Source organism: Anopheles marshallii, chromosome X, assembly GCF_943734725.1.
Source record: "Anopheles marshallii chromosome X, idAnoMarsDA_429_01, whole genome shotgun sequence".
In the NCBI taxonomy this organism is placed as follows: domain Eukaryota; kingdom Metazoa; phylum Arthropoda; class Insecta; order Diptera; family Culicidae; genus Anopheles; species Anopheles marshallii.
In genome coordinates, this window is record NC_071325.1 from 3,090,001 (window position 1) to 3,102,844 (window position 12,844).

At 43.0% G+C, this 12,844-nt stretch overlaps 1 protein-coding gene across 1 annotated transcript in view; it reads right to left on the reverse strand.

The window, feature by feature from the left end:
• Positions 1-12,844, reverse strand: part of LOC128712611 (uncharacterized) — an 81,862-nt gene that overhangs the window by 2,556 nt on the left and 66,462 nt on the right. Inside the window, exons 18-21 of the mRNA XM_053807504.1 lie at positions 8,456-8,614; positions 4,175-4,236; positions 1,601-2,570; positions 293-748 (exon numbers count right to left, since the gene is read on the reverse strand). Of these exons, the coding sequence (XP_053663479.1) occupies positions 293-748; positions 1,601-2,570; positions 4,175-4,236; positions 8,456-8,614 (1,647 nt within the window). The remainder of the gene's footprint in view (positions 1-292; positions 749-1,600; positions 2,571-4,174; positions 4,237-8,455; positions 8,615-12,844) is intronic.

The window sequence follows — 12,844 nt, forward strand, 5'->3', positions numbered from 1 at the left end:
CTGACATAGAGGTTTCGAAGATTTTAAACATTATTTGGCAAAATGTGTTTCAGCATCATTAGGCGCCACACAAACAGATCGCAACTGCAGTAAAACGCTAGGGACGTCCGCTAGTCAGAAGCGCCACATCACAAAAATGCATACCATTAGGGAAAGAAAGCTTTGTACTCTAGCAGGTGTTAGGCAACGTCAAACCCAAACAAGGTGCATAAACGCCTGCACACGTCACAGAACACAGGGAAGTCTAAAACCAAACCCTAGCAAAAGCGCGTAGCGGTTAAGAGTGACCTACCTTTCGCTATCGTTGGTGTCGCGCTGGTCCCGATCGAGCCCGGACCGGTCGTGCGGGTGCGCGTGCGGATGCACCGGATCGGCACTCTCGTAGATGCCCTCGTCATCCTGGTGCAGGTGCGTGTGGGACGAATGGTGCGACGAGTGCCCGGCATGTGCCGAATGGCCGTGCGCGTGCCCGTGATGCGTATGGTGGGTGAACGAGTGGGGCGAATGGGGCGAATGGGACTGGTGGCCCTGGTGACGTATGCTGGCCGGATGCCGATACCGACCGGTACCGGAACCGGGTACGCTGCCACCGCCCGCCCCGACCATGCCGACGCCACCGCTGCCGGTGCCACCGCCACCACCGTACGAGAACCGTCCCTCGTCATCGGAACGTGGTGGCCGACAGCGGCTGCTGTACGGAGGCAGTATAGTGGCGGTTTTTTGTACCTGCGCTAGTTGTTGATTCGACCTAGGAGGGGGTGTGGGATGGAAGAGTTCGTACAGCAGAGGTTAGTATAGCAATAGTCGGTGTAGTGACACTTTCGACGATTTGATGAGGGACGGAAGTTTTGCAGCATTTACGTCAGCTCGGGTGGAGAATTAGCAGGTATTGGAACATTTACAGAGGTGCTTGTGGACAACTATGACGTGTTGAGAACCCGCCTTTCTGCAGGTATTGATATCTCTTGCATGAATCTCTAATACGGTCTAGAGCTGTAGCAAACAGAGCAGTAGTCAGAGTACAAGTAGGACGACCGCGAGATTAGAATACCGTGTTTTCACGAGATCCATACAGTAGCGTCCAAGAGGATGTATATTGAAGTATCTGCAGTGATGCAGTATCATGGTTGAAGTTTGACATTAGGGTAGTCCATACTTCTCATTCGAATATTTGGCCTCACAAACTAATCCCTCAAGAGGTGTCTTTCATGAACTGATTCTCACAAGATGTTTGAATCTCTGGAAATTCATCTCTCCAAGAGATGCCAAGAGTTGTTCAATCTCCAAAGATGCATGAGTTTCAAAACATTAATACCTTAAGATTACTACTTCTTAAATCTCGGAATATTAATGTTCCCTCTGGAGAATCATCATTAAGATGTCAGATGTCAGAAGTTCAGAACACCGGGGGCTTGCAAGTACTCCTACAAAGTTGTTTGTGTCGCCGCACATCAAGCGAGTCGTCTCTGAGGTGTATACTATGCAGGAGGTATTGCTGACAAACTAAAAAAAAAAACCGAGTGCAGGAACTACCTTCAGGAGGCGCTAGTAGCTGTAGCGATTACCTCCATCAGTGCTTCCCTCCAACAACGATACTTACCCGTGAGAGGATTCGCTACAGGCGGCTGAACTATCTACCCTATAGTGCCGGTCGGCCTCAGTCTCGGACATGCGTATATCTTCGGAACCGCTCGGGCTCATGTGCCGTGACGAATGGTGCTCGAGCTGGCGTATCAGATCCTCCAGGTTGCGGATACGCAGCGGCCCAACCGACGGCGTGTCGTCCTCATCGCCGAGCAGACCCTGCTGCACCTGATGCTGCTGCTGTTGCTGCTGCTGCTGCTGCTGCTGCTGGCGGTGATGATGGAGCAGCGTCGCCGTCTGTCCCGCATCGCTCAGCACGTGCGGTTGCGGTTCGCACACATTCTCCCGGCTGCCGGTTCGCGAGCTAACGCTCCGCTTGTACTCGCGATCCTGCGGATGCACGCTGGCGGCACTGATCTGCGAACCGGTCACGCACTCGGCGAGCGTCTTCCGCAGCAGCTCCTCGCTGATGCTGCCGGACGGTGTGTTGGCGCTGCTGCGCTGCGCCTGCGCGGCCGAACGTAGCGCCTCGAGGATGTCCTCATGGTAGCCGTTCAGGCTCTTCATCGTCCGCTCGACGTCCGAGACGGTGCCGAGCACGCCACCGACACCGGCCCCGAGACCCCCGCCGCCAATGATGCCCCCACCGCCGCCGACACCGCCGCCGAGGACGCCCCCGATGACGCCGGGACCGCCCAAACCACCGACACCGCCAACACCGCCGCCCACGCCACCGCCGACGCCCACGCCGCCGCCGCCTCCGACGACCACCTGGCCACCTGATGAAGGAATAGTGGATTCTTGCTGAGCAATCAATTCGAGATTATCGGACTGCGCGTCATCGTTCGCCGCGTGCCACTTGTCTTTGGTCCCGTCGCCCAGCACCAGCCCGAGACCGTGCTTCTTCAGGATGCCCTTCTCCGGCATCTGCTTGTTCAACAGACTGTTTGGTGGCAGATCGATGAACGAGACCGTCTCTTCCTCGCCTGCCACGAACATGTGCCAACACCAGTGCCACCGCATCCGTAGCAGCCGATGAGGGGATAATGTTTGCGTGTATGTGTTCGTGTGTGTAGGTGTGTGTGTGTGTGTTAGTATAGCAAGGGTAGAGAGGGAGAGAGAGTGTGTGTTTGCGTTAATCGGGCGTACAAATCGAATGGTACACCGTTTTCGATTCGTTTCCGACAAAAAACAAAAGCAAAGAAATGGGATAGTAGCGTGTGTTTGTGTGGTTCGTTTCAAGCCCACAAACAGTACGAACACATCGCACACACGGACACACGTTGGCAAACACAGGTTGGTTGTTCCCGTATGGTTGTGTAGTGTTGCAGTAGTTGGTAGTTGTGTCCCCGTGACCAAATTTGCACAAGGAGTGTGTGTTAGTGTATGTTTGGTTTTTTATTTTTTATTTTTTGAGGGATGTGGTGAAGGTAGAAGGAGACAGTGGCGCATTTTCGTGGGGAGCGCGGCCGGGATGAGCGGTGTAGTTGTTTGATATTATTTTAAATTATTATGCATGTTATTGCATTTTGATTTTGTTTTCGTTTTTTTTTTTGTTTGTTTGTCGATCAACCGGTACGAAACAGAGAAGGTAGATGAAGAGGGTTGGGTGAGGGGCAACCGACGACCAAGTGAAAGTGAGCCGGACCACCCCGAACGCGCGCATGGTTCAGTATGTTCGCAAGCAAGAAAGAAAGAAAGAAGACACCGGGCATGGCGATACGAGTTTCAGAATAGGTCGCTGATGAGCTTAAAGTAGGCTGTGTGTATGAGCGAGATTAGCTACGGCACAGGTGAGCATGAGTGGTGGTGTGAGTGAGCGTGAAATTTGTGAGCTATGAAGTGTGTTGGTGCCACCTCTTACATACTATCCCGGGTAACGGCCGGAATTCTTTATCGGGGATCCGAGGCTAGGGAGCTTAATGTGCGTGCGCACGGTCAAGAAACTAACTAACTACAGGTGTGGCTGCCAAAGTTTGGTTTGTTGTGCTCACCGACTGTTAACAAAGGTAATTCTATCGCAAAAGTACACTAGGCACGCTGACGAATACTTTGTCGAGTGCAAAATTGAGTTGGAAACGCCGGAATGTATGCAATCAGTACAACATACTACAAGACGGTTGCTAGTCAAAATCTAAATCATTAAAATGGAACACCGCCAGAAACACAAGATACAAATCACCGAGGATTGGAATGGAACTGGAAACAGAAATAATGAAGTTGCGCCTGAAGGTATGCAACCCGTAGGACGCGAACAGTTTTTCTTCGTCTTTGACAGTTTTTGTATGCTATTTTCTATTTGAAATACTTTAATCAAATTCACTTTAACTCGAATAATTAGTAGGTCACTAAGTAGTATCCAAGTATACTTCTGCTATCTAACATTTGCTTTTTATCCCTATTATGTTTCACCAGTACCGGTGATAAATCTTCTTGTTTGGGGTTCGGATTTGCTGTGCAGGTGGGGATTTGTTTGTTCTTTCTTCACATTCTTATGCTACTCTGCAGAAATAGTCTCTAACGGAAATACGGAAGGACTTTATCTCTTTCTACCTTTTCGTTTCTTTTTTGCAACCGTTTCAAAACTTACCGGAATGTGTTGGGTCGTCTTCACTGACAGATCCGGTCATCCTGCGAATGGCTTTGTGGTCTCTGTAATTCCGTTTCCCGGTCAGGATTGCGCCGGGCAGCAGTCACGTCACGCACCGCATCAAGAGGCGTTTTGTTCGGTTATGGCCATCGGTTTGCAGCGACAGAAAATGTAGAAAAAAGAAGGAGAGAAGAAAAGAAAAGAAGAACAAAACATAGAACAAAACAATAAAAGCAAAACAAACCGGAAGGAAAACACATACAAAAACAAAACAAAAACGATAAAGTAAAACAAAAGTAGGTAAAGTAAAAAAATCGTAGATAGATTTAGAAAGCGACAGTTTGTAGCAGGAAGTAACATAATTGTAATAACATAACATCGAATAAAACAATGGAAAATGATAATTGATAGCAAAGAGAGCAACAGGTTGGAAGAGAAAGAGAAAGGGAGAAAGAAGAGAAAACGAGAAAAGAAGAGCGATGGGAAGAGCAGAACGAAATCGGTATTAGTTCTATCCTATGCAGTGTTATCATCATAAAAAGACATTACGCTCTACAATAATGGGGAAAGTAGGAAATAAATAGGGCACTTTAAATAGGGTGCTTTTTTATTGAAAAAATAAAAAAGTATTTGGAATGCTTCAGATGGAGATTTGTGTTGCATATGAATAAAGATCATTATGTGCTAGAGAAAGACAGAGAGAAAGAGAGAAACAGTGAAAGAAATATAGAAAGAGAGAGAGTAATAGAGAAGGATAAACAGAACGAAGGCCGAGGAGCTAAGCTCGCAGTGTTCGGACCATTTCCAAGTGGTTCCAAAAACAGCTCACGGAAGTAAAACTTGGTTGCACGATAAACAATATGTATCCTAAGCAATCGAACGCAAAATCGTAAAACAAAAAAACGAAACTTTTTCAAACGGCGTAACCAAACGGTTCGCAAAGGTTCAAACGCTAGGAAAATGGCAAAAATTGAACGCTGTAATCTCTAGTTTTAAATTGGTGTGTGTGTGTGAGAGAGAGAGACAAAGAGGAAAACTGACCAGAACAGAAAACCGTAACGGGAAGGAGTATGGAAACAAGTTAGATGCAGCATACAAACGAACGGTGTAGCATATGCTGACAAACAAACAAAAAACAAAGGAAACAAAAAAAGGAATTAACCAAACAAGCAGAGCGCACATTCACTATACATGGGCCGTGCTTATTCGTGCGCATCCAACGGGTGTTTTGATAAATACATCGCTACAATGGGTAGGTTTTTTTTGTTGTTGTTTGTTTGTTCGTAGTCTAGTCTATCAGGTTTTGCATGTAGAAATGGTAGAAAGCGGCTACGCAATAATAATGCCATTCTCGTTTAATCGGGACAGCAGGATGCGTTTCTGTATAACAAAATCATTCCAAACGGTAAAGCTTAACATGATGCGAGCGGTCATTCACTGTATATCTCTGGTGATTATCATAATGTTACATTCGTCCATTCGCCGTTCGTGCCATGCATCTAAGCGAGCTTCTTCGTAATGTCTAGAACGTTCGCCAACGAGAAACAAGAGGAAAAAGCCAACAAAATTATATAAAAACTTTAAAAGAAACAACACAAAAATGCAAAAATGTATGTAACAAATGGAAATCAGTTATCTAAAGAAAAATATCTAACTAAATGTATCTGTAAAGTGAACTAAACGAACAAGTAAAGTCAACCGAATAAGTAAAACAAAGGAAAAAATAGGAAATGCAAAAAATGATAAAACAACTATTACAAAACAGCTAATAGAAGAAAAAATACAAACAATATACAAACACAATTCTCCATTTTTGTAAAAAGCATTAAATGATAATCGATGAAATTTTACTCGAAATGCGCTCTATTTCTAAAACCGGTTAACCTATGTACTAAAAATACGCTATACTTTGTTCTAAAAACATTCTTCCAAGGCAACAACTAGAATCAAAGCTGTCAAACTTAATAAGATCCCTAGAAAAAAGAGAGAAAGAGAGAGAGAAAATATGCAGACAAAACAAGCGAAATCAACGTGCGCAATGTGTTGGAACAGCTCACTAATCGTGTCAACATGGAACAACAAACAAATGCAATCCGTACGATCTCAAGATGGGAAGAAACACAACATTCGTTACAAAGCGCAATATGCACAAACACATTCACACAAACAAGATCAATGGGGGGAAAATAGATACAGGTAAAACGCTCGCCGTTTTCTAAAGTAAGTAAAAACGTAGTTAACTTTCAGCATTAAAAACAGCGTAATACAGCATCAAAAACAGAAGTGACATGAGTGATATACGGGCAGGAGCACGTCAAAAAAGAAAAAAAGGAAAAAAAACAAAACCAAAACAATAAAAGAAGAAAAAAATTAACCGAAATTACCACTATTAAAAAAAAGGTGTCTAACAAATGGTGGAAATGTGGCGATTCGGGTGCCGTTTTGTTTTTAGCACAAAAGCACTCCCGGCGGGCGTTAGGCGAGACGAAATGTTTCACGTTTCGGTTTCGTTAATAGTGGTCGTGATGTAGTGCGGTCCAGAAATTTCTTGTTTCAAATGTGTGCCGAGTGTGCGTGAGTACCGAATTCGATTCATAATTCCTGAATGGATGTATAAGGCGCTTGTATTGGGAGTATTTTTTTATATCTAGATGAGTTTTTTTAAGAAAAGCATGGAATATAAGCATGGAACATATGAAAAGTAAATTTGGAGAAAAAGGAACGGAATTGATGACTGCGTCTGTGATCCATATTCAGGCACGATTGTAATACTGTTATACAAAGTGTTATACGCGCAACAAATATATGTCTTATCACATGTATGGCTCTATTCACTCGCTGTACACAAAAATAATGTTTAATGCCACCCCATAAAACTGTTATACGGACAAGGTGATTAGAACGAAAATCTTCCAACACTAAACAATCTACCAGTGAGCATTGTTGGGTTTCGCACATAAAAACAGACAAACGTTGCGAACAACATTTCATATTTCCGTGAACAATTCCTTCCAATGTAACTGTTATACGGACAAGACTAATGGTAGAGAAAATTCGCCCAGCGGCAACTTTCTCGCCAGCAGTAACCCAGCTGCAACCGCAAACTTATCGAACGATTTTTTGTTGTTGCAATCGCTTACAATCATGCCGGTCCAGAAGGAGCGGAGGATTATCGTGGAGCGTGCCCAGCCACACAAACGCAACCCCTGCACCAGCCCGGGCTGCAGGGTCCCGGTCGCAAACGAGTGTGGTTGACGTTGAAATGCAGCTGCATCACGCTGACACGGTAAGTGGTGAAGTATAATAAGGGCCCCCAAGAATGGCAACGTATAATCAAAAGGTAAACTATAAACCAGGTAGAGTCAAAAAGCAGAACGGAGCGGAGGGAAAGCAACAGCAACTTGCAAACCGGTGCGAATTCGTCTCCATCTTTTTTTTTCTTCTACTGGTGGATGGGACCGTAGTGAGGGTGAGATGATGAGATGTGAGCGCAACTTTCTTTGTCTCGGTACAAGTGATTTTGTGCGTTTTTTTTTTTATTTCTTATGCATATCTTCATTTCTTTCCAAAGGACTTTCTACACACGGTGCACTGTGGAATACGTGTCGACATTTGTTTTTTTTTTGAGAGATTCCCTTCAATACCCTCCCTGCTTTTTCTCTCCTCTTTGCCAGGATGGAAAACCTTCCCGCCCCCACCCCTCCCCTTTTTGAGATGCGAAAAACAAAGGGTGTAAGAGTAGTGTTCCACTTGTGAATACTGTGCTAGATGTCCTTGGATGATTGAAAAGCAGGAACGAAGTGGTTAGCTGCATGAGGAGGTTTTGTAGAACATACACCTGAGGAGACGACAGGTACCGGTCGTACCAATGCACACCGACTCAAACACACTTATACACACATACAAACATAGACACATACACACAACAGCAACACATGTACGCAGCGTAAAGTGTACTCTCTTCTTGTGCTTTTGTGGGTGCACGAGTGTGCATTGAGGCAAACTGTTATACGGCATAAAAGGAAGTTATACGACCAAGCCACAACGCTGTACGGACGGTACGAAACGAGAGTGGGGCGGAGGGATCGAAACCGAACCCCTTGCCGGTCTGCACTTCGGGATACACGCTGAAGATCCACCCAAGTAGCGTTTTGTGTTATTTCTTCGATGACCCCTCCCCCTCCCTCCCCCACCAACCACCACCCCGAAAACAGAAAACAAAAGGCAAAAACTCAATACAACCGCGTACAAACCAGGACAGCCCCGCTGGCACACACTTACCTGAACTGGGTGGTTTGATTGCCGAACATCATCTTGTTCGAGCCCTCCAGCGAAACGTCGTCCTGCGAGTGATGGTTTGCCGCCGTGGCGCCCCCAACGTACTTCGCCATCGGTTTCTTCACGTACGGTGGGTCATACTTAAGGCGCGTCGTTTTCTTTCTGCGCTCGGCCGTGAGTGTATAAAATGGGGGAATTTGTTGTTTTGTTGTTGTAGAGTTTTTTTTTTTTTTTTTGAGAAGGAAATGGCGAGGATATTGAGGTTTTTTTCCAGTTTGATTTGTTTGTTGAAAGTATTTTTTTTGCAAAATCAAAATATTCACAGATGGAACACACCAATCGGAACGGGAGATATTTCAGGTTTACAGTTAAAGTGGGGGAAAAAAGGGGGATTACGATCGATATAGCAGCCAGGTGAGGGTGGTTCGATCGTGCGATTTACGAACATTGGAAGTATTCGTCGCATGATGGTGGTGCGATGATTTTTTTGTTGTTTTGGTTGGCGATGATTTTACAATGTGATGAAGGTGTTGATGGACGAACACGAATGTGATTAGCATGTGTGCGTGTGTTTGGTTATGTGAGATTGTAATCAGACCATTGGAGTAGTAGTAGACGGAACGGTACAAATCGATCAAAATGTGTTTCGATATAATGTTAACAATTTTCGATGTTTGTGTTGTTGTTGTGTGTGTTGGTTTTGTTATACGAAAATGCGACGTTATTTTTTTTGGATGAAATAAATTGATTTGTTATAGAATGTTTGAGTGTGTATTTTAAAAATAATTATGCATTGTGTTGGTGTCATTGTACACACATCCACAAAAAGCAAAATGGCAACAAAAGGTGTAGTTTTGTACGTGTGTGTGTTGTTTTTGTTGCATTGTACAGGGAGTAAAGGGATTTTTCGCGTTTCATTCCCAGTTGATTTCACGCGGGTTTTCCAACCACACACACACACACACATACACATATGTGAAGGTTGGTGTGAGGGGCGGTGAAACAATACACACATACACACCCCCAGTTGACACCGACACAATACCGGTTTGGTGTATGTGTGACCGCGAAATAGAGCAAGGTAGATGATAAGAGAGAGAGAAAGAGAGATAGAGAGAGAGGGATAGAGAAAGAGAGAGAGAGAAAGGGAGAGGTATTGTGAGAAAAGAGAAGAAGCACAAAATCACAGATCAGTTTGGTACTTGTCACATTGACTGTAAACGAATTTAGCGAAGTGTTTTTTTTTAATTAAATCTAATGAAGTTATGAATAGGATATAGTTTGAAAAATAGAATTTCAAAAACAAGGGATGCTGAAGGACATACTTTCGGGAACGATACGAAGAGAATGGGTTTTGGGCGGGTTGGTGGGATGGGTGGAGAGTGGTTTAAAATGGTTTGGCGCTTTGCTTATATTAAAGCGATAAATAGTAGTAAAAAGGGGAGTTAATAAAGTTTATTAAAGCACGGTACGTGAATGAGAGGTAGGCGAACGGAAGGTAAGTTATGCATGGACACATAGAAATGGACAAACATCGTCTAAGATACTTGTTGATGAGCAGGTAGTAAATAAAACAAAAATACACGACAACATAACGTAGGTTAACATAGCGCGAGAGCATTTTATACGATAGTGGCAAATAGTACAGTAATGAATGAAGAAGGTAAGAGAGCGTTAAGAGTGATAGGAAAACAAAATTAAAGAAAAAACTAAAAATTACTGTAATTTAGATGGAGCAAGGTGAAGAGTTTTCTTTTTTTATGGTTCAGACAAACAAAAAACGTCAATTTTGACATTTGAAGCCTTGTTTTACTTTTTGTGTTGATATTTGACGTTTGTGACATTAATGACATTTGGTTAGTAGAAAAGTTCTTTTTCCGTAGTTTTTATTACGATTGACAGTTTTCTCGAATGTTTGTTTTATAAAATTATTGTTATCAAACAGCTTAAATTGCAATAAAAAGGATGAAAAACGAAAAAAAAAAACAATTGGGAGATTACACATATTGCAACTAGAACCATTATGGTGGGGTGCGAGGCTGATGGGGGGAGAGTTAGTAATGAACCTTGGACCTTGACGAAGGTTGTTACTCGATTTATTGGTGAAAAGTATGAGATGTACGTTTTTTCATCGTTTTTTTTTCTTTTAGTTTTCGACTAGGAAGGTGCTTATGGAGATGGACGGTATGAACGATTTCCAATGAAGCCTTCAGAAAATTCTCCTCTGTTTTGTAGTGAAAATAAGTTGAATCGGTGAAAACAGTTTCATTTGCGCCATTCGTAAGTTCACTTGAAACGATACATTTCAAAATAATAGGAAAACCCAACAAATAAAAGGAAAGGAAAAGAAAAGTGTTGCAAAACTGAAGAAGAATTATCGAAAATTAGATCAAGTTTAGAAAATGAAGTCGCAACTCACATGCGCTAACTGTTTGTTTTTTTTTTATTGAACTAAATCACTCTCTCACTCACACACACGAACACGCACGTACACACCTAAAAAAGCCTGACAATCCGGCGTGCAGCTTTAAACACAAGCGAGTTGACCATGCAAGATTTTAAAACAAAACACACACGCATTAAGGTAGAAAGATTAAATCAAACTTGTTAAGTTATTGCATAACACACATGCCACACTTGCAGTTGCTAAACAAACCAAACAAAAGGGGAAAAAAGTTCCGTTAAGAGCATAAAACATTGTGTCGGGTAGGTTTAGAGGTTCAAGAATGGGATAAAGATGGAAAGCAAACGTGTTAAAACACATGGCTCTTGCATGGAGCCGAGACCGAAGAAGAAGAGAGAGAGAGAGCTAAAAAAACGGCGAGCGATAAAATGGGGATGCAGCTAAAGAAAACGCCTCGTATAAATGTTGAATAAGGTATGTAAAACACAAAAAAGAAGGCTGGTGATAAACGTCTCACAGCAAACCGCAAACGTTTTCTAGGGAGCAAAACTCAAACTGCATGCGCTTGTGTGGGTGTGTTGGTGCGGGTCTTGTCGTGGCGTGGGGCATCGACCAGTAAGCTCCAAACTGCTGGAAAGCTTTGATTGAGCTTGGAACGCAATTTCAACGCACACATTCACACTCACACAAACACCCAGGTGCGCTAGAATTGTTCTTCGTCTGTCAAATTGTTTCCAATTGAGTGGCTAACCTGGCACAACAAGTCAGCGGCAGGGCGCTAAGATGTCGATGTGATAAGGATGGATGTGTTTTGCGGTATTTGCTAATGTTGTTCGTCGGAAAGAGGTCGGATAACTTTGAGTACTCGTCGTTTAGTCAGCGAACCCTGGGAAGCGTGCGACGGGGAAAAGCGAACCATCGCTCGGTCAATTATAATTCAATTTGCTCTGAAGTTGAAGGTAAGACTATGGACGCATCTTTTGATTCGTATTGTCCACCGGAACCGGTGGGCGGTGGCCTGATGCGGTGAAACATTTGACATTGGAAACAATCTATTTGCAAAACAATTAATAATCTGCATCCAGATTCGTTCGGTTGATTTGAGTTTAGAATTTAATTCGTAATAATTTTCAATTCACCTTTTAGTAATAAATATGTCGCACGCTTGACGGATTCGTAGGTTCAAATGATACGATTGCGAACATAAGGACAGATGTGGCTGGATGAGAACTAAAACCTTTTGCTTAGTTTGGATGCAAGTTATAAATATCAGACGTGGCTACAGGCAGTCCCCAAGAAAGACAGTATACTTATGTATGATATTATTATTAATTGGCTATTTATTTTGTGCTCTGAAATAAATTACGAGCCAAGAAGACACCCGTACGCGTCACAGAAATTCAAGGTGCGCGAATAACTCGCGAATAAGTGCGGTCCGCTATAATAGTGTAACTCGGAAACTTCCTGTATTGATATTTATTTGAAGCAACGCCATCTATCAAGTATATGGTGAACTAATAGTCAAAGGTGGCTTAAAGTACCAAACAATACTGATGTAGATAGCTTCAGTAAAAAAAATCGTACTTTAATATCCACAATTGATTGATTTCAAAATTAATTTTACTAAATCAGCTTTAAGAAAATGCAAAAAAAAATGTTTACAATCTGAAGAAATATTCAAATAAAACCATAATATTTGCGACACTATCTATAGGTGAGATTAGTAAAAGTGTAATATCAATACCACGATGATTAGTAATCGCAGCGCCTAAAGATATGCAATATCGTTACAATTTTAGCTTAAACGTACCTTTTGCACCTTCCAGACGTGTTGTTCACGGAAATAATAAAAAAAAAGATTAGTGTACAAGGTATTCTAAACTTTCCCTGGGTAAATCCAGTAAAACCGCATGTATTGCATACCTTTAGGAGCTATGCATCCCTGAAACTCAATAACTTTCTCTTGACAGAAGGGTAAAAAAAACACG